Below are 27,294 nucleotides of genomic sequence, written 5' to 3'. Positions count from 1 at the left end.
TATTTTTGGAATATAAAAAATATTAAGACAGCAGTACAAAATAAAGTTTACTAATCTAGTTCTAATTCACAAGCACCTTCATGGGGAAGACTGCTGTCCTTTCAGTACATTTAAATTCCTAAATAGTCATGGTCTTCCAAGAATTGTGTCTTTGAACAAATGGAATCAGTAACATTTCCATGTTTTAATCTTGCTGAATTTTCTATTTTCCAAGGGGAGCTCCTCATATGACATATTGTAGTAATCAAGCATGAATGTTTGATTAGTACAGTATGTTTAGCATGTTGTAATAATATGCTGCAAAGCATAGAAACCTGAATAAAAAGTAATGCAGTTAGTGTACGAGCTGTTTATAAAAGGCCCTTTGTACTGTGGAAATTGTTTACATTTCCATAAGGAAGACTGCATCTAGAAATTCTGTCACTCTGATTGTCTGATTTTTAAGAGGCAGTGCAGTCCCTTCCAAATTTGGTTTAGCACATCTGCATGGTTGTTTGTTCATTGTACCATTATGCATTGAGCCCATCTGGTCCAGTCTCTTCAGGATATCCACTGCCTCACTGGATTGGATGAAAACGAAAAATAGAACTGGGGAATATATCTTGCTGAAATTTCATTTGAGGACCCTAATTAATCTTGCCCACTGTTTCACACACATACAGAATATTTATTTCAGTCACGGTCTGTATCATCCACTTTTCACCAAATTGGATAAAATTAAATAGCAAAGCTTCAACTACAACTGGAGGAATAAAATTGTGATAATTAAACGCATACAATATTTTTAAACATTACATTTTTAAAATTTTAATGGTTTAAAATAAAGCTGCCCAAAGTTGTTTTAAAGTCAGGCAGTGCCAAAATTGAATTAAACAAATAAAATCTGTGAGGAACCACTTGTAACCTCTTGCAAATTGAATTTACTGTTTGAATTTAGCAACTTCTAGAAGTAATCACTACTAGCAATTATGAGTTAATTGGACTTTTTAAACTTTTCATTAAGAAGGCCAAGAAGGAAAAAGGTCATGTCATGAAAAATTATCTGGGGGGGGCTGGAATTCCAAAGAGGCAAAATTCATCCATACTTTCCCTTACTAAAGTATTTGTATCATAGGAAAAAAAGTTATACTGAAAAGCCATTGGTCATTCTGGAAATAATTTATTTCTTTGTTTATTAGGAAACGAAATGACAAGATAGAGTTATTAGTTGGCTGTATTGCTGAACTCTCGGAACTAGAAGAGAATATGCTGCTCAGACATGGAGAAAATGACTTTAGCGTCATGTATTCAACACGGAAAAACTGTGCTCAGCTGTGGCTTGGTCCAGCTGCTTTCATAAATCATGGTAAGCACACATTTTTTAAAAAAAATTAGTTGCATTTGCAATCCTTTTTAATGTATATTTATTTACATCCTAATTTAATTAGAATTATCTAAAACAACATTAATCCTCTTTGAAAAGGAGTTAGTATTATTTACTAAATGTTTCTAGTTTTAGTATTGTGCCTGTTTCAGTTAAGTTTTGTAATAGATGATAAAACCAGTATGAAACCTTACTTTAGGTGTCTGTAATTATTCATGTTTCAGGTCTTATCAACAGTTAATTGATTTTATCTTTTGGACCTTTTTCAGATTGCAGACCCAACTGTAAGGTAGGTATGCAATGTTTTACACAATCAGAATTAGCTTTTTAAAATACAATTATATTTTTAAAAACTTTTTAAAGTTAAAATAGATTTTAATTATTTATCCTCTATAGTTTGTGTCAACTGGCCGGGATACAGCATGCGTGAAAGCTCTGCGAGATATTGAACCTGGGGAAGAAATTTCTTGCTATTATGGAGATGGCTTTTTTGGAGAAAATAATGAATTTTGTGAATGCTACACATGTGAAAGGTAAAGTGGAATGTACAATCTGTAATCTTAAGACAACATGTGGCACCCCCTCCCCAATTATAAATATTAATATTGATTGATATTATTATTAATAATATTTGTTGACCAGCCCATTCCATTAATCCTGGACAGCTTACATCAAAGATCAATAAAAATGTAAGAAAAGCCATTAAAAATATGAAAGAATAGGTCTTACTATAAAGGTCATACAAAATCAATCGGAACTAAAGGCAAATTGGAATAAAATAGTCTTAAGCACCTTGTGAAACACAAGGAAGGGAGGAGCCAAGCATATCTTCAAGGGAGAAGTATGAGGGTAGCCATGGAGAAGTCCTGTCATCTTACCCATACCTCATGTACCATACAAGGTGGAAGGATCCTTAACACCACTTTTCTAGATGTTTGGATTGGATGGGTAGAGTGAATTCTGACAAGGTGGCGCTTGATGTATCTTGGTGCTATATTGTACAGGGCTTTATAGATGATAACCAGTACTTTGAATTTGGCCCTGTTAGTGCAGCAATGTTAACATTTATATTATCCTGCACTGATGGGATGGTCCCACTCATAGTCTGGCTGCTGCATTCTGTATCTACTGTGGCTTCTGGATTGTCTCCAAAAGGCAGCCCACATTAGAGCGTGCTGCATTTGCCAAGCAGAATGGTAATCAGGTTGTGAGATACCATTGCCAGGGCATTCTGACAGATAAGATCCTAACTGGCAGATCAGCCAGAGCTAGGCAGAGACCTGGTTGGGCACAGTTTCCACCAGCTGTTTAAGTAGGAACTATGAGTCTAAGAAGGATCAACAAGTCATAAATGGGGAATGCAAACCCAGGACTGATACTTCCAGATTCCTCAGATGTTTATTGATAGACGGCATCCCCATCTTGTTAGGGTTTAATCTGGGTTTGTTTCACTCTATCCAGTCAGCACAGCCTCTAGGCACCAGTTCCACAGTTCCATGGCATCACCAATTCAGTCTAGAGTGGCACTGTTTAACTGGATGTCATCCACATATTGGTTAGGTCTTGCACCAAACTTCTCCCAGCACTTTCATATAAATATTAAATGACATGAGGGAGAGCATTGGATTTATTAAGAGCTCGAGTGTTCCCTCCTTGACTACCAGCTGGAACTGCCTGCTTAGGTAGGCAGGAAACCTCCATAAAATGATGCCTCAAACTCCTAACCCTTCCATCTAGTTCAGAGCAATACCATGACTGATGGTATTGAATGCTGCCAGGAGATTTCATAGGACCAAGCAGAGTGCATTGCTCCCATTGGGGTCCCAACAGTAACCATGGGCTCAAAGATTTTTGACATTAATATAATGAGAATAGGGAAAAGGGTCCAGGACAGATGTGACAGAATAGAGGATAGAGATGAGCTAGGCCTTTCATAAAAGTCTTAACAAGTGAGTTAGAAGAAAGTAAAGTGCTATCCAATGAATGAAAATGGAGGAGAGAGCTACAAGTTACACTTTTTTGAAAAGTGAATCAAACCTTGGTGTTTCAGTTGCAAGAGGAAGGCAAAATCATGAGGGATCTGACATAGCAGGGGATTAAACTGCTATTTTTGAACCAATTCCTCAAAGGATTTCCATTTAGCTGCATTGATAGCCCTTGTGAAAGGCTTCTTTTATATTAGATACATAATCTAATCCAGGGAGGTTTATATTATTTATTTATTTATTTATTACATTTCTCCCCCCAATGGGGAACTCTGGGCAGTTCACACAAAACTTGGGTTATGGAACTGAATCCTCCAAACTATAGAGCTGAGGGAAGAATCATGGTCTGGATGAAATATTGGCCATTGTTCTGATGGATAAAGAAGGATGGCTGAAGAATTCAGGTAAACTGCAGGAAAGTGGAGCAACGGGATGAAACATGGCTGCCTAGGTCACAAAGGTGCAGTGAGGTTGCAGTTGGTTAAATCCCTACTCACCTTTTCCAAGTATCACATCAGTAGAAGAATCAACTGAGAAATGTGAAATGGGTCTGTTCCAAGAAGAAAGATATGTTGCTGAGTGTGTGTCTCAGTGCTTTGTGGATGGGCTTAGGGGTTAGCCGCTCATCTGGACATGGATAAATTGATGGTGGAATCAATACCTTGATGCAGGGTCAAACTGGAAGGAGGAACTACCTTATTTTGAGGATTTTCCTTATCCCATTTGATAGCAAACTGTTAATACAAGACACAAACCTAAAGACTCTGATTATTGATACTGAGTAGAAAGAAAAGTCTGGGTACAGCACAAAAATTCCAGTGAGTACTATGCTTTGAGATAAAACCTCTTTATATACTGTATTCTGGCAGCAAAATCTTTTCCCACTTTCTAGTGCTTTTCTGATAGAGGTGGCTAGAAAATGAAATAGAAGCTTGGTTATTCTGTGAAGGTGAGATAAACTGCATTGACTCATAGTTTTGTAACTGACAGTAGCTCTATCAGTCTGGGAAATATTTCTCACACAAGTGGAAGTACCACACTTGTATCCGAAAACAGATGAAGCAAACAATGGAGATTATAGCCATTATATGTCCAAACTGTTGTAGAATGACACAGGTTCTATCTCTTGTTAAGAGATACTGTGTGCAGGCACCTGAAACATAGGCATTATAGGAGCAAAGGACTTGAGCTGTGTGGTAAGATAGTTCAGCATAAGAATATGCAAGCAGAAGCTGGTTGTGTAGATAAGGGAACAAAGTGATCCTTTAAAGGAGGAATGTAACAACAGATTTAAAAAAAAACTCCTGAGGCTGTGGAGGAGCCAAATAGTAAGAACTAAATTGGTAGATGGATCTATCTACTATACAGTAAAGAGAGATGGTATCGTGCTATAGAGAAGTCAGAGTATGCACCCTACAAATTGATAAATGGAAGCCATTTCTCTGTCTGCAAGGCTGTATCTGTGCAGTACCAGCATTCGTCGAGAGTCCCTGAACATGAAATGGTACTCTTTACGTTTGAAAAACTGGCAATCTCTGGTTAAGAAATGAATGGATAGTAGTGGAGTGGACAGTAGGGTTTCTGTTTGGATGCTGTCATAAGACGCTTCTGGTGCATCAGGTTGAATAATCCATCCTCATTGAAGAAAACATTTTCACTTTAGCTTCCAATGTAAGTCCAGTGGAGGAGAGACAAGCATGGAGATACAGGGTGATGGAAGACTTGTGGGGGACATAGCTGTTGCTATTGATATTGACTGCAGCATATCTCACCAGTCTCAGTCTTTCCAGTGTCTTCCCTCTTGTGCTCCCTGCTCAGTCATTGCTAGTGTCCCAGTATAGCTTATCTCACTGGCCTGCCTGTCCCTCTAATCCTCCCACTGCTTTCCCCTCCATCCCCTCAGCTGACACTGGTGTAGTGGCCAGTGTATCTGCTCCATGCTGAAGTGGTCCCAGAACTCAGAAATGAGTTCCCAACGTGGCATATTCCACTGACCCATGTGTTCCCCGATCTTGCCAGTGCCTTATCTCCTTTTCTTCCCACACCTGCCTTCTCTTAGCCAGGACCAGTGATGTGCTTGGCTTTTCCTCACTCTTTCCGCTCCCCACCAGCAAACCACTTCTTTGCAGAACACCTATAATTTGGTCTGTGCCTAGACCATTAGACCATCTGTGTCATTCATACAGGGGCCACAATATCCATTCATCCATAGACCATGATATCCAGAAGTAGACGTTGTAGGAGTACAGATTGTCCTTGCTTAACGACCACAATTGGGACTGGCATCTCCGTTGCTAAGCGATGCAAACATTAAGTGAGACATCACATGACCACGACTTGCAATTTTACTGGTGGCTTCTCCATTGATTCTGCTTGTCAGAAGCCGGCTGTGAAGTACACATATGACCATGGGACGCTGCAACAGTCATAAATGCCCACCTATTGCAAAGTGCCCGAATCTTGATCACATGACTGCAGGGACTCTGCAGTGGTCATAAGTGCAAGTACCAGTTGTAAAGTTACTTCTTCAGCACCCTTGTAACTTCAAATGGTTGCTAAACAGGGCAGTCGTTAAGCAAGGATTATCTGTAATGTGTGACATGCTGGGAAAAAAAGGCTTTAATAGCACCTTTGAGCAAGAGATTGCTTAACTAACATCAAAAGGTTTCAGGCAATCTTGAAAGGTCTCAAGAAACACAATGGGTTTTTAACTCATGACAGTGGTTAATTGATAAGGTGCTTGCAATCTGTCTCACATATAATTTGCATCTACATAACCATCCTGTCTTCCCCTCTCTTCCCCCCCATCGCAGTTTAAATCCAACATTAGTCTAACCACTTTATGCATTTGATGATGAGCTATAACTCACAAAAACTCATGTCTTTTAATACAGTTTTTTAGTTTAAAAAAGTGCTACTAGGCTCTTGATTTTTTTATATCCAAAGGGTGCATGTTTTGGTGCAGGTATGAACCACCCAAAGCCAGCTGGTTACCTGCATGTAACAGTTTGTGCACAGAATGTTTTGCACATCTCTACCTTTTCTTACTTGAGCATACTTAAAAGTGGAAAGTGTAAAAAAAAAGATGCTTTAATTTTTTTTCATTTTGTTCAGTCTTGCATTTAGTTGTTTCTGGCATGCAGATATGAGGATATTTTTAGATTAGATTGGTTTACCAAAATGTAACTAGCACAAATGATTCTTTCTCTGTGTGAATAAATGGTTTTTGACATTTAAGGAAGGATGTAACCATTTAAAGATACTATTAATTTCAAACATACATCTTATTAATTTAATTGATTACTTGCATTTATATCTTGACCATAAAGTTGCCAGGCAGTTATCTAGGTGATGGCCTGATTCATAGCTGCTCAGCTTCAGCAAAATTACTTTATCCTGTGCCTTTGGATCAGGTATGTGTTCAATAAAAGACATAATGTGTCTTCAGGCCATGTCCTATGTATACAGCATCCTGAGGAAATAACCAGTCAGTATTTAGTTCTTCTAATTAATATTGTAATGTCATCAGATTTAGGGAAAATTATAGGTTCTCATTTTATATTAAGTAATTATTAGTGAAATATAATCTATTAAATTGATGAAGCACATCTCACTTGATACATGGATTTTTAAGAAAGAAATTTTAAAGGAGTATCACATGTGCTTATTCCTTTGTTTTTTAAATTAACTTCCCTAAAATTGTAATAGCAGAATTTTGACAATATGAAAGATTATTTTCTTTAAAATACTAATACAGAATTCATACTATTTAATTAGCTTTCCTTTTATTATTGCTGTGTGAGGTGTAATTAATATGTGTTATTCTTTTTTTTTTTAGACGTGGAACTGGTGCTTTTAAATCAAGAGTGGGACTGCCTGCACCTACTCCTGTGATCAATAGCAAATATGGACTCAGAGAAACAGATAAACGTTTAAACAGGCTTAAGAAATTGGGTGATAGCGGTAAAAATTCTGACAGTCAATCTGTCAGCTCTAACACTGATGCAGATACCACTCAGGAAAAAGCTAATGCAAGTAAGCAAGTGGCAAGAACATACTGAAATGTGTTTTATGTAAGCATTCTTAACAGGCTATCTTAAAAGAAGTTGCCCTGTTCATTTGACCTTTTTTCATTCAAGATTGAGGTAGATTCTTCACAGATTTTCTAAAGAAAAAATAAACAGTGTAGTCTCTATGGTGGCAAAGAATACTTGGGATAGTGAATTCTGGGATTTAATCAATAGCTTAGAATCTAATGAAATAACTAGTAGTTTTAGTTTTTTATTATCTTTTTTCTATTTGTTTATTATCTTTGTATAAAGAAAACAAAAGGAACAAAAATCACAAAAGCGAACAGGAGAAAAAAGGAAAGAATAAAAACATTTATTATTTATGTTATTTACCTCTGTATCAATCCAGTATTTTAGTGTATCAGACACTAAAAAATAGTGAAAGCAACAATAATAGATAATAATGCATTATTAAAATAAACAATAATAAATTGCAGATTCCATTAATATAGTGACTGATCTAGGCATCAATGGCTCTACAATTAATTCTTGAAGGCTTTCTGGAAGAGCCAGGTTTTTATCAGCTTTCAGAAAACCATAAGAGTAGAAGCTATCCTTTCCTCAGGAGTAAATTGTTATGTAGGAGGTGAGCTTCCTCAGAGAATAGCTCACTTGGTACATGGGAACCCTCAGCAGGTGCTCCCTGGCTATCTGGGTTGGGCAAGCAGAAACTATCTGGGAAATGCAATCTCTTAGATACCCAAGTATCTAAGACAAGGTGACCAGCACTTTAAATTGCACTTGGAAACATATGGTGACCAGTGCAGCCCCTGTAGGAAAGGTGTAATGTGGTAGGATCATGGCTGCCCAGCAAACACTGAATTCTGGACCAACTGAAGTTTACAGGTGATCAGGGGTTGCCCATTCACAGCAAATTACAATAATCTAATCATAATACAACAAGGAATGAGTGACTGTCCTTGAGGTTGTGAGCACAACTCCATCAAAATAAGGTTTGGTTCAATCCTGGACTCAGGTTTTTAAATTAACAGCTATTCATTTTGCTTGTGTTCAATCTCTGTTCTTTTTCCCTACCCAGACTTTGTACAATGTCAGAACTTCCACTGCATCTCCCATTGTGTCCAGATCAGAGCTGTACAGCTAAGCCGTCAGCATATTGAGCAAACTTCACTCTGAATTGACAAATAAACTCCTTCAGTAGTTTCATATAGAAATTAAATAGCCAAGGGGAAGGACTGAGCCCTGGGGCATTCCATAATGGAGTGTGTGTAGACCACCTTTTCCCCTCTTACGATCACTGATGGAAGATGTGGAAGCACCTTAAAACTCAGAAAGGGAGGCTATAGATTGGATGTTAGTTATCCAGTTCCATTGAATCCAGGTTGGACTTCTTAAGGAATGGGCAGACCAGGGCCCCTTTCAAAGCTTTAGGATTCTCCCCTTCTTTCAAGAAAGCATTGACGCTACCTGGATCCAATTCCCAATCTGTTCCCTGGCTATTTTAACAGCCATGTGGGACAAGAGTCCCTTGCACATGTAGAGAGACAGGTAGATGGCCTTGAAGGAGATATTCAGAAATCGTTATGTAAATAAAGAGGACAGAAGCATTCATTAAGTCTTGCAAAGGGAGATAGTATTAGAAAGAAACTCAGGATGACTCCTCTCTGATTCACTGGGTATAAGAGGGTGGAGAGAAGAAGCACAATCAAACTTGCAAGATTCTGTTATTATAGTCTATCTCAATAAAGTATAGTTGTGGTCTTCCTATGGAATGTGTTTCCTGATCTGGTCTACCTTGAAGGACTGACACACAAGTAACAGAACTAAGAGAATTCAGTCCACCTCCTCAAGATCTGCAGACTTAAAACCTCTCGCATAATATCTCAGGGCATTACCTCTGTCATCTCAGTAGATTCCTTCTCTCAGGCTTCCAACTCAGAGTGAATGCAAGCAATTTTATCCATGAGATGCTCTGCCAGACAATCCTAATTCATACTAGTTTGTTCTGTAGGGTTTGAGACACTCTAAATAGTGCAGCTGGCTGACATTCTGCGGGCTCACTAAGACAAAAGTAACTGTGCTTTGCTGACCTGATCACCCCAGAACAGGGTTGAATTTGAGCCTCTGTCTATGTCCAGTCATACTTCTCATTTGCTGCCACATTGAGAAATTTATTCATTCCAATTTTAAACATATTACTAAATATCATTCAAATTGGGATGATATTGATCAATCTTTCTATTACATTGATAGAGAGCAAGTTTATAAACAGAAAGTGAACCATTTCATTAATCCCACCTTGTAACTCTGGAGTCACACTCTCTTTTCAACATTAAAGAGTAACAGTTTTGCTGCTTCCTGTGCTTGATAAATCTATGATTCTTCATTTAGTGGTAAATTCCAAATTTTTGATATATAATTCCATGTATATTCATATTTTTAAACAGTATTATCCTTGTAACATTATATGAATAATATGGATTTTAAACCAAAATGTGATAGTGATAAATAAATGGTTTCTCATTCACTTTATACTCCCATAATATTTATATTATATTCGAATTTTTCAATACAATAAAAGTATACAAAAAAAGTAAGAGAAAAAGGAAAGGAATGAAAAAAAAACATACAATAATGCCTTCCACCCTTCTTTCTATCAAGTAATTGTCATCTTAGTCTTTTCCCCATCCTCCTTGTCCCTTTTTAATCCCCAAATCCAGAAATCATCAATTTAGTTTTTTTCTTCTTTCAACAAAAAGTCCATATAAGGTTTCCAGGCCTCCAAAAAAATCTTTGTTGTTTTTTTTCCTGACCAGATTGGTCAGCTTTACCATTTCTGCAAGTTCAGTTAATTTTATAATCCAATCTTCTGCTGTAGGTATTTCATTACTTTTCCATCTTTTTGCATACAATAATCTTGCCACAGTTACCATATACAATATTTATTTCTCATATTTCTTTTTTAATTCCACATCCATAAAATCCAATAGGAATAATTCTGATTTCATTGTGTAAAATGGGAGTTTGAAGGCCACATATTTCTGGAAAATTGCCCTAGTAAAGGTGAGGTTAGTTAACTTCATATATTGGTGCAGTGCTGGTACAGTCAGTAGTGGGTATCTATATACAGTGCATCACTTTAAGTGCCTAAATTAGAAAAGTCATTTAGAATAGTGAGTAAAGAATACAGAAGTTGTCCCTTGATAAATTTATTAGAGACTTTAAACCCGTTATTCAGTTATTTTAATGGCAGCCTTTATTTTTTTATGCAGGGTGTGTCCCTATAATAAAGCAGATTTTTTTTTTTTAAATGCAGGGTGTATCCCTACAATAAGCAAAAATGTTACTTCTGTACTTATGAAATGATACTACTGTTGGTAACAATTTGAAGGAAGAAACTTCTTTAATATTTATTTTGTTTAATCCTACAGCTACCCGCAAATCTTCAATTGGTGTAAAAAAGAACAGCAAGAGTAGAACATTAACCAGGCAGTCTATTTCAAGAATTCCAACTTCATCAAATTCTACCTCATCCAGACTAACTCATTTAAATAATTCCAGGGTACCAAAGAGACTGAAAAAGCCTGCAAAGCCTTTACTTTCAAAGATAAAGTTGCGAAATCAGTGCAAAAGGCCAGAACAAAAAAATGCATCTAGGAAACTCGAAATGGGAAACTTGGTTCTTAAAGAACCCAAAATAGTTCTGTATAAAAACTTGCCCATTAAGAAGGAAAAAGAAACAGAGGGACCAGTGAAAGTTGCAGTATCTAGTGGCTGCTTAACAAGGCATGCAGCACGAGAATATAAATTAAATTCAGTGAAAGGTGCTCATGAACCTGGGGAAATATCACCCTGTACATACATAACACGGAGGTCAATGAGAACACGAATGAATCTGAAAGAGACCTCTGACTTAAAGCTTGAACCAAATATGCTGAACAGCTATAAAAACAGTTTGACGGGCATGCGAGCCAATAGCTTGGAACAGCAGTCTCATGTGATTCTTGAGAGTGAGCAAGCTCTTATGGCATCACAGAAGGGGGAGGGGAGGTGTCAGAAGAGTGAAAGAGTTGTGGCCAAAAAGAAATCTCGACAAGGGAGACTGGTGAAGCCGTCTGCAAAAATGGAGGAAATGGATCTTGCACATACGTTGACTGGCAAAGACAAATTGCCAGATTTGATCAGTTCACATTCTGAGCTAGGAGAAGTGAACAGTGTAATGGATTCAGCCATCGGGTATAAAGACTGTATTCCTGCATCGGGTGGCTGTTCCATTGTAACTTCTGACACTTTCAAAGTCAAAGAGCGCTTTAGAACTGCAAAAAGTAAAAAGAAAAGGCGAATCACAAGGTATGATGCACAACTTATTCTTGAAAACAGCTCTGGGATTCCCAAACTTACTCTGCGAAGGCGGCATGATAGCAACAGCAAGACTAATGACCAAGAAAATGATGGAATGAATTCTTCAAAAATAAGCATAAAACTAAGTAAAGACCATGAGAAAGATAATAATTTATATGTAGCAAAGCTTAATAATGGGTTTAACTCAGGATCAAGTAGTAGTTCAACAAAATTAAAAATACAGCTAAAACGGGAAGAAGAAAATAGGGGAACGTACTCTGATGATCTTCATGAGAATGGAGTGTGTTGTAGTGATCCGCTTTCACTGCTAGAGTCACGGATGGAAGTGGATGATTATAGTCAATATGAAGAAGAAACTATTGATGATTCTTCATCTGCCGAAGAGGAGGAAGAGGAATATGAGGACGATTTTGAGGATGATTTTATTCCTCTGCCTCCAGCTAAGCGTTTAAGGCTTATAGTTGGCAAGGATTCAATAGACATTGACATTTCTTCCAGGAGGAGAGAAGATCAGTCTTTAAGGCTCAATGCATAAGCTTACAGGTCTTAAACTGAATATGTCCATTTTTTAAAACAAAATTCCAGACAATTATTCTTCAACTGATGAACTTTCTCAAAATGTTAGTGGAAGCACTTCTTTATTGTTTGTTCACTTATATCAACATAATATTGTAGAAAGTGTACAGCATACTGACTCCTTAAGTCAAGTTGTGCAGATTTTTATTGTACTTTTTAATAGCCTTCTTATGTGCAATTCTGAGTTAGAGAAAAATGCTCTATTGTAAAATAAAGGCTCAAGCATAATTACAAAAATGCCATCAGATTTTTCCATGAAGGATAATTAAATCACAATAATGTGGCTAAACAATTTTTAATCGGTGAGAGCATTATTTTGCTCTTACATCTGACTAAATAATCTAAAAGAAATCATAGTAGCAGCCTATTAAGGTTTTCTAGTATGTTAATATCACCAGCAATGAAATACAGCTTTTCAGTTTATTTGCTAGATGTTTCCCCCCTTGAAGTTTGTCAGTTTTAACACTGTATGCTGTCCCCAGACGTACTGTTTGTGGCCTTTGTTATAGTAGCAAACCGTTGGTTTGAAGTCAAATTGATTTCTTAAAAAAAGGTGTTGACAGGTTGCTGACTTTTAGTACATTATATGTACAAGAGTAGCAGTATGCAGAATACAAGTTTGGATGGTGTATTTATTTCTTGTTATGTAAATTAAAACACCTTGTATTTAACACTTTTTCAATACTTTTAGATAAAATTGTTCTTTGCAAGAATGATTGGTGCTTATTTTTTCAAGAACTTGCTGTGAAACAATGTGATTACAACAGGCAACATTTATCCAATTAATTGCAGCCATTCTAATTGGATCCTCATAGTTTTCTGTTGCACTTGTAAAAAAAATGCTACAAGGAATTTAAAGAAACCTATTCACTTTAACTTATGATAGTTTTATGAAATTTAAAAGAAAAGCCTAAGTCACAGCTTTTGTTCTGTGGTAATCTATAAAATGTTTGTCTTTTGAGATCCGGTGTAAAAGACTGAAAAAGAAAATGTACATGTTGTAAATATTTGTGTGTTGTGCAAAATTTTGTCATAAAAATTGATAATTTACCAGAAGGGTTTTTAAGTTTAGAAATACATTAATGCCAATAAATAGGAAATTATAAACATAGTTTTAAGCTCTGACCAGTGGACTTTTTTTTTTCTTCTTGGGCTTGTGTAGCTCATATCCTGAGATTATAGGAATTTGTATACTCTTTTTTTTAAAAAGAACTTCTTATTTTTTAGAGCTAGAATGAGAAATAATATAACCAAAGCTGTAAAATTAGCAATTTATTTAAACTTAATCTCAGTATGTTTAATTAGGCATGTAATCAGAGCTATTTATCATTGCCATTCTGTGCATAGAATTTTGCACAGAATCATCAGGTAGGATTCCAAATTCCACAGAACATTCATCTTGCTCTTTCTAAGTTTCCAAACCACATAACATACTAGATATATGTTTATAGGCAATTTTCCCAATCTATCAATTTGGGAATAGCACACATAACACAAATTGGGCTCTCTGTTGAATAGGGAAGTTCTTGTGCAATGGAAAATTATTCCCATTAAGCCTTCTGTAACCACATGCAATTGCTGAGTTTCTGAGCATAGTTATCTTTTCTTCCAGTTGTACTTCTTTTCCTCTACAGTTGTAATTCTCATTATTACCAGTTCCTGTTACTCCTACCAATATCATTACTTGCCAGAAGAAAAAAATCTAATATGGGCAAAAAAATCAGACCAAAGGGATTATCAATTTTGCCAACAGTAAATACATTCATATATTGTTTGGGGTGGAATTTGGGTTTTTAATTTGTGGTTGAATCTTATTACATTACATTATTTATTTATTACATTAATAGTTTTCAACTACACCATAACTCTGCTTGTGCTGCCAAGAAGAACCCATAGTAATGTGGGGCAAAGCTATTCCAGTGGGTTTCCTTGCCTGATATAAGACTGCTAATGTTATTCTAGCACAGCCTTCCACAATGTGCTATCCTTCCATTAAAATGAGATTACAATCCCCAGAATGTCTAGCCACATGATCAGCATCTGGAGGACAATTACAACTGGTTGGGAAATGATGCCAGACGCTGCACTGCTGTGGTTCAAAAGAGTTGCACTGTAGTTATGCATTGCTCTGGTTGCATTATGAATCAGCCTGTTTACTTGGCAGTAAATGTAGAGTGAATAATAAGTCATTGTAGAATGCTTTTGGAGACATGGACAAGTGTGCATCTTGGAGAATCTGTCCAAGCTTTATCAGCAGGACTATTGAAGTAATTTATGGTCTAGAAGAGCTGCATCTGAGAGCATCCTCTTCTCTCTAATACAGGTAGCCCGGCTCACAATTATAACATTGCAGCGTCCTGTGGTCACATTTGTGACCTTCACTGCCGGCTTCCCACAAGCAAAGTCAATGGGGAAGCCGGCAGTAGGTCGCAAATGGGGACCACATGATGCCATGTTTAATGGTGGCACGGGATTTGCTTAATGATGGCAATTGGAAGTGCCAGCACTGCCATTACTAAGCGGCGTGGTCATGTGACACCGTGGTTTACAACCACGTCGCTTAGTGATGGAAATTCCAATCTCAGTTGCCATCATTATCTACTTCCTGACTTTACTATACGTCTACTTGTACAAACATCAAAATAAATGAGTGTCATTTTTTTTCTAAATAAGAAACAACTCCTGGCCAGTTTGTGCCACTTAAAAGTACATGCTCATCAACTTAAATGGTTTGGCACAAATCTTTGCTACCTACTGTTCAGAGAGAAAGTTACAGAATTAGTATGAGGCAAACTGATGCTAGTGAAGCTACAAGAGCATGCATTTTATGAAAAATCTACAATTTCTAACAGCAAGCTCTGAGATTTGCCCTGAAATTTGGGATTTTTCTCTAATTCATGTATTAGTGACACATGCCCAAATTGCTGAAGATTTTGTTCAAGCTGTGTTTTGTTCTGTGCCTTCAAATCAGTCTTAATCCCTGATGAATGCCTGGACAAGTCCCTGCAGTTTTCTTGGCATTTTCAGAAGTGCTTTGCCATTGCCTGCTTCCTGGGGCTGAGAAAGAGTGACTGGCCCAAGGTCACCCAGCTGGCTTTGTGCCTAAGGCGGGACTAGAACTCCCGGTCTCCCGGATTCTAGCCTGATGCCTTAACCACTACACCAGACTGGCTCTCTCAAGCTTTGTACATTTCCGTTATTTCAGATTTCATTCAACTTATAGTAAAGTCAGGAATGTGGAATTGAAATGGTTTTCTGGCATTTTTTTCCTCCACTCCTCTTGCAACTTACACTATTTGTCCCAAGAATATTACTATCTATTTAATGATGGATAACTACCTTTAATATTGATGATGATGATGATGATGATGATGATAAAATATTTTTCTTCAGCTTTTGTGGGAAGCTCTAATCCTTGGTCTGAGCTGTTTCCAGTATATAAAGTAGAACTCTCAAAATGTGTCATGGGAGTGCGTATAGTCATCAGTGTTCCATGCCAAAACTGATTTGAAATAAATGGAACAAAGGGAGGGAATTCAAAATTTAAATTTATTTAAATATTGAGTTGGCTGTGAAGAAATCTTACCTGCGTTAATGTGCTATATTGACTATGCTGATCTTTGTGAACATTCCCTTTTGTTTTAAAATGTGAAGTGTGTTATGCCTGTATAACTAAACACTGGCTCATTGTTTTTGGCATAAAACCGCATACTGAGTCTTGTGAAAATAATCCTGTCGAGTGCAGTATTGCTGGTGAAAGTAATAATCTTCTTTCTTGTCAATCTGCAATAGCCCGAATGCCAGTTAAAAGCTAACTAGGCGAAAATGGTGTTATTTTTTATTTGGAACATGGTGATATGTCCATGATGTAAGCCAACAAAAAAGACATGTACTGCGTATACTCTAATTCTCTTTTGTTTCCCATCAGACTTTTTAAAATGTGAAACAGTACAGCTGCATAAAAATAGGACAGAATTTTTTTTTTTTAATGTAAATGCCAGAACTTCTATTTAAAAAGTCTTTTCTGATGCGGCTTGGATTTCAGGGTATAGTGTGAGCAGTCCAATTCACCTGTGACAAATCAGGGTTATTACTTGCAGGAATCTAGGCTTGCTCTATCCCTTGCTCTTGTATATAAGATGAAAAGATTTATGACTAGATTTGGTTAGTATTTGTATGACATCAGCAGGAAATCTGGGAGCTATAGACAACAACAAAACCGATAATTAACTACTTCATTAAGAAAATTGTAGCTGTCTGGCTCATATATGCATATTGATGTGGCACATTAATGGTCTGAAAGTTACAAAAATAGTCATGTGGTGCTACTTTTAGAATAAGTTCTGCATAATACATTCAGAACTCACAACTTGAGCTACTTAAATAATGTAGCATTTATATAGCAATGTCTTTATGCGTTCAGAGTTCTTCATTATCTTGGAATCTTCATGGTAAAACTTCAAAGTAGATTATTATTATTATTACTATTACTGTTACTATTACTATTATTTATCTAGTATGTTCTGTGCAGCCTACCAATATGTGAACCTAGCCAGTCAGTAAGTCAGATGATTGGTCCATCTGGTTCTCAAGAATCTCACCCTGGCCTGAATGTGATTGATTGATTGATTGATTTAATTTATTTAGCAGACTTGTCCCCGCCCATCTCCCCCCAATGGGAGACTCTGGGCGGTTTACAACAATGATATCTTTGTCATGTAATGGTTGTCATCCACATGTCATAGTCATGGAAATTAAGATATTGGTGAGATGGACTGAAACTCAAATCCCACAAAGAATGAGTTCAAAGAGGTGATATGTTTAGCCTGGAGATTTTGTGGACTATGTCTGTACCTGTCCTTAAATAAGTGAAGGACTGTCATGTAGAAGATGGTGAAGATGTTAGCCTTGCAAGGTAGTCCAGATGAGAAGCACAACCAGGAGTACTATCTTTATTGTAAAGTTACATTAACAATCTTGCAAGACTGAAAGTATTTCTCCCCTCCTTTCCTTTTACTCTCTGGAAAACTAGGGAGGGTCTCTTCTGAAATGTTTCCCACCCTCTCATTGTTCTCTGGGCTGAGATACCTTTTACACGTCGGTTGTCCAGTTTGCGGATTCCCCCCCCCCCCCGGTCTCCCAGGGTCATTCCCATGTACCATTGCAGAAGATGACTACGCTATTCTCCTGAAGGTCTAGATAAGAAACTGCAGGGAGGAAAATTGTGACTAAATGTAGAGAAATATATTAAAAGCTGTTTATCTTTTGGATAAAAGCAGAGTGCATGAAGTATCACAAATAAATTATGCTTTAAATTCCCCCATAAACTTGTTGCATATATAATTATAATAGCATGAATATTAATAGTATAGTACTAGGAATTATCAAACAGTGAAAGAACAAACATTTGACAACCATATCAAAAATCCTGTTGGCGTGATTATGGCTTGACCATTTGACCATACAGTATTTTGTGGACACCCCTGAAGAGCCTTCCAGAGCAAGCAAATTAAACCTACACAGAAATTCACAAATTATTGAAATTATAATGGTAGTAAATGTAATATTTTAGAATTAAAAATGACAGTTGTAAACCTTTCAACGGATGTAAAAGCAACAGTAACCATGTGGATAACCGACACTGGAAAACCCGCATTTCGGTGAAGTAGATGCACATAGACATGCTACAGGCCTCCCCCAGTCCTTCTGATGGACTCCTCAAAGATCCGCCCAGAAATCAACATTTTGTTGCAAAGATTTATAAACGAGAAAGAACTGCAGGTAGAAAGCATTAATATGCATAAACAGTAAAATATGAATAAATATTAGATAATAACTGAAGAGGTTTAGATAATTTGTCCAGATAACATTTGGGGGAAAGATAAAATATATTTTTAAAAAACAGCGATTTGCTCAAGAAGTGGAGAAATTATTGTTTTTGACCCATACTTTCCAGCAGCTTTCCACCAGCCAGCTCCACCTCTTTGGATACATTTACAAAAATCAGCCAGAGCCCCTTGAGGTTGCCTCCTGCTCTTAACTAGCTCCTAGTAAGTCAAGCTAAATGTAATGGAAGGCCATTAAAAGCAGTGCCAGTAGACCCAAGTGTGCCTTGAGGTGTATAAGGAAGTCTGTGTTAGAGGCTGCCAGGCTCAGATTACATTTGTGTGTGAAATAAAAATAGGATTAAGAAACAGATCATGAATTGGTTTCGTTCTCCTGTAGGTGGTGCTAATGCTCTATAGCTGTAACCTATTTTCTCAACACTTTACAAAGACCAATTTTTGGATTGATTAAAAAGCCAGGTTAACTGTGCTTGATTTCTGGATCTAAATAGAACCTGGCAAAGTTCAAATTTGGCTGAGGGGCAGAGGGAGCGGGGATATAACCTAACTTCTGAGAATCCTGCGCTTCCTGTATTTGTGAGGCAAGCCACAACCTGTAGAAGCATGCTGCAGATGAAAAATTATTCCTTGTTTTATTTTTACAAGAAATATTTTGGACTTTGAAATGGATTTGAAGTATATGCTTAATATTTGTATCCCACATTCTAGAACAATTGCATTTGCATGAATGACAGAACAAGTGACAAAATAATGATGGCTATTCAGGCATGGATCCCTCCCCTGTCCTAGATCCCACAACACATCACATGAACATGCACATGCTTAAACATCTAGTAGTTTATGAATGGGAAAGTATCTTTTTCTTGTGGCAGAAAGTGATTTCAGGGGAAATGTGGATGGGAAATTAATCTGAGGGAAGTTAAAGGAAGAAGAAATAAGAATCAAATCACTGGGCTCAGATCCTACTTCTAAATTTAGTTTGAGCATGTCATTCTTCTACATTTCCTGAATTTTACATATCAGTTGTGAAATTATTTCACCTCACTTCTGTTAATGTATTCATTTTGAAGTTCTGAATGAGTCTCTTGTCTGTGAGGAGTATCCTGTTGTCAGAGGAGCCAAATGCTTTTCGGAAGCATGTGAGTAAACAAGGCATTTTAGCATGTTGGAGGCCTCCAGATGTCAGACCACTACTGCCAACATTCTCAGCCATTGGCATAAGTTAGGGCAACAATGTTTGTTTCCAGCATCCATATTACTTCAAAACTGATCCATTTAACTATCATGATGATAGAAAGGCTTCCTAAAAGTGGAAATGCAATGGAGCAGGTAGGAGAAATGTGGGATGGATGGAACCTAGGGAAGGGGAGCTGTAAGTTCCTTAGAGATACCAGCTATTACTGCTGATGTCTAAAATGGGCTGAATAAGGATGAACAACGAAAGCTCAGACCAGATACAACAGAGACAGAGATGAAAGGAGGGGTCACCAGTTAGATATAGAGAGATCTACTTAATCTAGATAGGAACATTGTCCTAGGAATCAGGTTTACAGTCAGATGATTCCTGAACCTAGTGTTACTTCTGGAGCTCAAGCTGTTTGTTTCAGCCAAGACTATTTTAGAAGCTGTTATGTTGAGTTCTTCTTTTGTTTTGTTTTTTTCCATACAATTTTTATTGAAGATTTTCATTACAGTAATAAAAATTAAACTCAGAGAAAAGTAAAAAGAGTAAAAAGGACAAAGAAAAAAGAAAAAAAAGAAAAGAATGAAATAAAGAGAAAGTAAAGAAATATGTAAAGAAGTGACTTCCAGTCCTTATCACAATAAACAAGTTTGGTAGCTCTTCAATCCTATAAGGTTACAAACAGATATCTCTTCTTCCCATAACCTATTCCTTATCTATAAGCAAATCCATAAGACATCACCTCAACTTTTCAATCCTGGTGTCAGCAAAAAGTCTGTAAAGGGTTGCCAGAATTTCATAAAAACTTGTCTTATTTTAACTTTGATCAAATAAACCAACTTTATGTTCCTTTTACCTCTAAAAATCTTAATCTTTTGTTCATTCAAATATTATCATAGGATTTATCTCTCTTCAATTCTTCTTTGTCTCATCACATAGACTTATTTGAGGCTTTAACAAGCCTCTTTTGTAAATCCAATAAAAAGACATTATCCAGGTCATTCTCTTGGTTTATCATTTGCATTTCCCCTTTAATTTTTAAAACATCAACCAGCTTTTTTTGTATATTCAGTAGAGTCTTTATCCAGATCATTCTCTTGGCTTGCCACTTGTATTTCCACTTTAAATACCTTGTCAGTCTTGCAATCCACACTTTTTTTATCCCATATTTCTGATTCCATTATTTCTGCATCAAGCACAATTTGTTTCACATTTGTCATTCCTTCATTAACATCCTTTAAACACCATCTATCCATAGAAGCAGACATCGTTAGTGATACTGTTGGTATTGTGGCTACTAATTTCTGGCCCCATTCTTCAAAAATCTCCTTTGATACTGTATGTCAAATGTTATAGTGTTTTTTGTCATTTTGTAAATCCTAATCCTAATCAAAACCAAAGGCATTTTTTTTCCTTTTTGCCTGGAATTTTTAGTCTCCTCTAGTGTCCAATTTAAATAATAGGGTATCTGATCTCTGCTATGACTTACAGTAGACAAAATAATTCTGGTTCCCACAAAAAGCTGTTTTGTTTTAGATAGTTAGTTTCAAAATCTTATAGTAAAAGTTTCAATATTCCAAATTTGTCTAGACCCTTAATTCATTTATAACTTTCTTGGTTCAAAATCTTACTTAGCTTTTTGCCATTTGTTTCAAATACTTTTAAGTTCTTAAACTTATAGTTAATTTTTCTTTTATTCAGAAATGAAGATAGACTCACCAGGTGGCTTTTCAAACTTGTCATTCCGAAGATCTCTAATTGCTTTAAGATAGTTAGATAAGCAATTTCTGAAAGTGATTAGAAGCAAGGCTGGCGAACTTAATGTCCTTAATGTCACAGTTGTGATCTTGATGACTAATCCCTTAGTCTCCCAGCACTCAAACCACTGTCTCCTCACAAGAAGCAGCCATCCAGAGCACATGGACAATCTCCCATCCTCTCCTTGTCTGGGGAGGTTCCGAAGAACCAGCCCACTCACCAGTTCTTTGGCCTTTGCTGCGCTTGTCATCTCTGCTCTCCATGGAGACATGTTTAGCTCACCATTCCTCCACTGGAAGTCCTTCAGTTCTTCTTTTGTGAAGACAAAATACTTTTTATCATTGATGTGCATGTTGTGGTAGCCACTGAATAGACTATTTTTAATATGCTTTATATTGGGCTGGTCTTGAAGACAATTGAGAAAGATTACCTAAGTCAAAATATAGTGGCACATTTTGTATGTTGGAGAAGAGGAATCTAATGGTAGCAACACAATGCCTTTGGAGATAGGAAACCCTTCCTTCCTTCCTTCCTTCCTTCCTTCCTTCCTTCCTTCCTTCCTTCCTTCCTTCCTTCCTTCCTTCCTTCCTTCCTTCCTTCCTTCTTTAAGAAGTATACATTCTCTACCATTTAAGAGCAGCAAAATTACTCTTAATGTTGGGAACTGTGCTCAGAAACTGCTTTGTCAGGGAAATCCATAAGATCTATTCCATTGTGATATTCTTTTTCTTTTTGGTCTATAAATTTTATTAAAACTTTTAAACAAGATAAAAACTAATACAAACTAATATAAATTAAAGAAGAAAAAGAAAGAAAAAAGATATAAAGAAGTAGTTTCCAATATGCTCACAGCAGTTATGAGTACAAATAACCTCTCTAGAGTTACATCATGTTCTCTTCTTTCTATTATCTATCCTATCTAATCATCAAAACCATAAAACTTGTGTTCATTTTTTTCATTTTTATGCAAAAAGTCCATAAGAGGCTTCCAGTCATCAATAAATGTAGATAATGTTTTCTCTCTAATCAAAGAAATCAATTCATCCATTTCAGCAAAATCTATCAGCTTCATCAACCATTCCTCCACAGTGGGTAGTGTTGAATCTTTCCATATCTCTGCATATAGTACTCTTGCTTGCAGTAATCATGTATTGAAATAGTCTTCCATGGCTTTTTTCCAACTGTAAAGGTTATAAAAGCTCATCTTCAGAACATAGTAAGAGGCTGGCAACCCATCTGGACCAGGTACCTTTCCTGTTTTAATCTTTTTGATAGCTTCACACAGCTCCCTTATTATTATAGGTCCATTCAAAATTTGTCTCTGTCTGTAATCTTTAGTAAATTCTGTTTGTGCAAGTATTCATCTACTTTTTCCGAGGACATTTCTTGACCTTTATATAAGGTAGTATAATACTGATGAACACTTTTTGCATATTCACATTATCTGTTATTACAGTATTCCCTTCTTATAACTTTAGTATCACTTTCTTTTCTTTTTCTTTTTGCAACTTGTATGCCAATCATCTCCCTGGTTTGTCTGCAAATTCAAAATGTCTTTGTTTTGCATAGTTCATCTTTATTTCCATCTCTCTCTATTAACATAGATAACTGCCTCTGTAAAAGCTTAATTTGGTGAGCTATAGTTATCATCCCTGGAGATTTTTTTAAAATTATTCTTCCTTTTTTATCTCATCTAAAATCATTTCCATTGTGATATTCTTTAGGTGATACATAAATATGTTTTTGTTCTGCCAAGATTTGTCAAAGCCGATGTATATGAAACAACAGAAACCTATGATTGGATTTTAAAATTTTGGAAAACAAATGCTATTTGGATCATATAGAAAGGAGCTGAAGTCTTTCTTCCCCATGTTTTCCTAATTAATAGTGTTGATTGATAGACTGATTGATTATGTGCCATAAAGGTGTCGGCTCTTAGCAACCACATAGATATATTCTCTCCATGACAATCCATTCCTAACCTGATTCTTCAGATTAAATATTTAAATAATGTAAATATTACTTTGTTATTATTATTGTACAACTACAGAGAATTTAATCTATATAGGTGAGGTACATGTAAATTTTACATTAGAGGGCAAACTGCAGCAAGGGTGGGAAGGAATTTTCACCAAGTAAAGTTCAGGAAGAAAGGGTTAATTTCCCTATTTCTGGTGCCATAGCCCAACTCTAGATCTCTCTCCTCCATCACCTTCAACCTGCTTATTATTTGTCAGAATTTCAAAAGAAAAAAATCAATAATCATCATCACAGGATTATTTCTTGGTGATTTTGTTTTCTTTTATCAATCATTTCATGATTTCATGTTCTTTTGTGATTTTATTTTATTCTAAACCACTTGAAGGCCGCTTTTAATATTTAATATTCACCTTCCAGATACCTTCATACTAACTTTCCCAACTTTCTTAGTTTGCACTCCCATCTGAAAAGCTGCAAAATTGTTGCCTTAAGTACAACAACAAAGAACTAAATCAGTGTTTTTGTTTATAATAATGGACATTTGTCAGATGCTGAATTGTCCCAACCAATAACATTAAGAGAATTTGCTCTCAGAATATGCTCCCAAAAAGTAGCAGCTAGATACCGCGCAACTAGTCTTCTGTAATAACAAGGTGAGGATTTATGATACAATTCTGTGATTTAGCATATGAGACAAGCAAGACTAGGAAAGGAAAAAAGATCCCCAAGAGCCTTTCCATTAGGCCAGTCTTAAAGCCACATTTCTTTTCTATATTTTTTTATGTTTTATTTTATTTTGTTATTTTTAGTAAAACCCACGTAAGTCAGATTGCAATATTGCATATACCTGGAAGTAAATAGATTTGCCAAGGGTCTGAGTTTGGCTAAGACCACTGTGGTACCAGGCAGGCCATCTTGCCTGAAAAGGGTACCCTCATAAAATTCCAGGCTTTTGCCTCAATCCCAGAGAGATGGCAATGCCAGCAGGTGGAAGCAAGCAGTAGTTATGTGCCACCCCAGCCTGGGGATGCCATCGCTTGATACTCTGATTGCCCTGGCACAAAACAGAAAGTGGACTGGGGAGTGATCAGCAGCAGATACAAAGGGAAGTTGGCCATGAGGCATTCATTCAGGAAGGTGTGAGTTGGCAGGTATGCTGCTGAACTCTGGGCAGAGGTGTTGTCTAAATTAGGCAAAAACTGGTTCCAGTGAGCATTCCGTTCTGTACAGGCTTCCTCAGGAGAAGGGCCCCCGGAGATGCCACGGGATTTATTCTTATGGAAACATCAATAAGACTGCAGGCTAAAGGCATCTCTTCCTCTGTTCAGAGGGCACAGATCTTTCCAATCTCTAGACCAGTGTTTCTCAACCTTGGCAACTTTAAAAAGTTTGGACCAACTCCCAGAATTTCCCAGCCAGCATTTTTGCTGCCTGGGGAATTCTAGGAATTGAAGTCCACACATCTTAAAGTTGCCAAGGTTGAGAAACACTGCTCTAGATCATGTAGTTTTATGCTATACTTGTTTATTCAGTATAGCGCTATTAACACATTCCATTTTCTTCTTCAGCTTTAAAGAAATCTACTTAAAAGATCGCTTATTTGTAGTAGGTCCACACATTCATATAATACTGATGTTTTCTTGATAACTAGTTCTTCTAATAGGTATATTCCTGTCATTTATCAGGTTATAGCTGAGCAAATATTTAGCAATGTCCTTTTTGAGTGTTATTACCACTTCATTCTGCTATATGAGCTCCTGCCCTGGGTATCATGAAATCATCTTTGTTATCAGCTGGGAGGGAGGATAACTTAGACCCTTTCTTCCATGAGTTTCCCACTGAAAGATAATATGATGCATTGATACCAGTTGGGCTGAATTTCTTCACACTCCCAGCTGGACTTACCCAAGACTTCTCCCTTCAGCCCCATCTAGGACAATGGACAGGAAGGTGCTTGAGATCTTTCTGCTCAAAGCTCAGGAATAACCAAGGTCAAAGAGTGAATTTCATGCCAGGGCTTATTCAAGGAGGTAATAAGTAACTCGTTTGGCTAGGCTAACCATACTGATCTTATTTGGAACTAGACAACTCTGTGACCCATTGGGTCCTTTGAGAGAAAGGTAGTGCAGTCTGATGTGACCAGAATGAACATTAAATTTTAGGCTGACCATATTTTTTTTTACCCCAATGCTGGACGGTCCCATGATCATCTAAGAAGAGTATATATTAGAAAAATAATTGTAGTGGCAAAATAACCTTCAAAAATAAGTCAATATTTACTTACCTAAAGAGATAAACAGCCCGGAAGACCCACACCAGCCATCAGATAAACAGAGTGATCACAGGCGGGCCAAAAAGCAGTGGGAACGGGAGCAACTTCCGGCTTCCTGCTGGCTTCCACATTGACTTTCCTTGTGGGAAGCTGCAGGGAGCATCAGAAATCATGATCATGTGACTGTGGGGATGCTGCAATGGCCACAACTTTGCAAATAAAACTAGTGTGAACATCGTGGAAATTTCAATTCCACAGGAGTAATGGGTCCCAGATCTTTTACCCATTCTTTAAGTTAACAGATTTTAGGTACCTTGATTCAAAAATTGTTGCAGTATAATGCACCATTTGGGCTAACCTGAGGGTACAAACAGAGAAACAGAGAAACACAATGAGAGTTTTAATAGTTTTATACTAAATTTTTGTGAGTATTGCCTTCCCTTTTCCTATATTTCTTTTTTCTCAACTAATTCCTTTCCATAGCTGGAAATTTAGTTTCATTGGTTTTAGAAGGATAATTCTCATTAAAGCCTTCTCCAAAAGCAAGCCTACATGATTACATAGCTTCCCCTGTGGTTCTGAATTGGCACAAGTTTTGTTAAGTCTGGTACAGTATTTCTGGGCCTTGGTTGGGAAGTTCCAGGAGGACTTCCTTCTATTTTCCTAGAGCTGGTTGAAGTGAGAAATCATGAGTAGAAGGGTTAAGAATGTCCAGCTGGGTTCAGGTTCTCTTAAAATAAGGGTTCTAAATTCTTTAATTACAGTTGTTTATTTTCACTATATAGCTCTTCTGGCTAATCTATGATTTGATTTTAAGAATAGTTGAATATAACAGTTTTGGAAATGTTAAAGTGTTAAACTATTGTGAAACTATCTCTTGGTTTGTTCTAATCCAAGCTAATATATAAAGATAAAAGTGAATTGTTTCTTCTAATATTATATAGTTTGTATTTTCTTCTAATATTATCTTGCATTACTTTGCAAACTTGTCCATGCAATTACTCTATTTTGTAATTTCCGTGTATCATCCTTTCCTTTTTAGATAAATAAATGGGTGGATAGATAGATGATAGGTAGGTAGGTAGGTAGGTAGATAGACAGGCAGGCAGGCAGGCAGGCAGAATGACAGACAGACAAACAGACAGAATTTCCCAGCTAGAGGTATCAACAGGTTCAATCTGATGGTGATAACCAGTTATAATTATCTTTTGTAGAGGAATCTTCTTTGGAAGGAGGGGTCTTTGGGGAAATTTTAAATGATCCTCCTCCTAGTTTGTAATCATGACAATGTATCATTCTGCTGTCACCCAATTGTCACCTAGAATTTTGCAGCCCGGATCTGGTATCTCTGCAGAAATTAAGAACAATATTCTTCATTAGGTTGCTCTGATGCCTAAGTTTACAGACTAGACCTGACCTTCCTACCATCATGCTTTCCAGATGTGTTTGGGTATACATGCTGGCTGGATATTATAAAACTTGTAGTCTCACATATCTAGAAGGCATTAGGTTAGGAAAGACTGATCTACAGCTATTGGCTATATGCTCTAAAATTCACTTTGTGTGCAGCCCAAAAGCACTGATAGCATTCTATAGGCCCATTTTTAAGATGCGGGATGTTCTATGTAGTAGATATTTTGGGGAGGGATATTTGTGTACCCACCTTGGTTAAAGAAGATTTCTTAACCTGCCAGGTTACTGAGTTCAGTGATGTAAGGTATTGATTTTGGAGGCTGACTCTGATAGAAATTCCCACTGTCAGAGTAAACAGGTCACACTGTAATCAAAGTTCATCCTAACCAAGCTGAGTTGTCATGTCTGCTCCCAGATCTCATTGATAAAAAGGGGGGAAGGAGAAAACTGAGAACTGGAGTTCTGCCAGGTTGTGCATGTGTCCATTCAAAGGGCAACAGAAAACTACCTGAGCATGTTTAAGTT

At 36.9% G+C, this 27,294-nt stretch overlaps 1 protein-coding gene across 5 annotated transcripts in view; it reads left to right on the top strand.

Annotated features, from left to right (window-relative positions):
- Positions 1–16,154, top strand: part of KMT5B (lysine methyltransferase 5B) — a 46,669-nt gene extending 30,515 nt beyond the window's left edge. For 3 of the 5 annotated variants that reach the window (XM_088146121.1, XM_025169566.2, XM_007432892.4), the window contains exons 6-10: positions 1,179–1,345; positions 1,633–1,652; positions 1,760–1,896; positions 7,187–7,383; positions 10,811–16,145. In XM_088146121.1, coding sequence (XP_088002247.1) covers positions 1,179–1,345; positions 1,633–1,652; positions 1,760–1,896; positions 7,187–7,383; positions 10,811–12,276 — 1,987 coding nt within the window. In that variant the 3' untranslated portion in view covers positions 12,277–16,145. Of the gene's footprint in view, positions 1–1,178; positions 1,346–1,632; positions 1,653–1,759; positions 1,897–7,186; positions 7,384–10,810 lie in introns of all 5 variants that reach the window. The other 2 variants (XM_088146122.1, XM_025169565.2) reach the window with 2 other exon arrangements.
- The last annotated feature ends 11,140 nt before the right edge of the window (positions 16,155–27,294 follow it).

Source organism: Python bivittatus, unplaced genomic scaffold (genome assembly GCF_059951505.1).
Source record: "Python bivittatus isolate LINGU-HERP-01145 unplaced genomic scaffold, Pbiv_v1 ctg000480_np1212, whole genome shotgun sequence".
Lineage (NCBI taxonomy): Eukaryota > Metazoa > Chordata > Lepidosauria > Squamata > Pythonidae > Python > Python bivittatus.
Note: the sequence above shows the minus strand (reverse complement) of the source record. Positions and strands in the feature narration are given on the sequence as shown.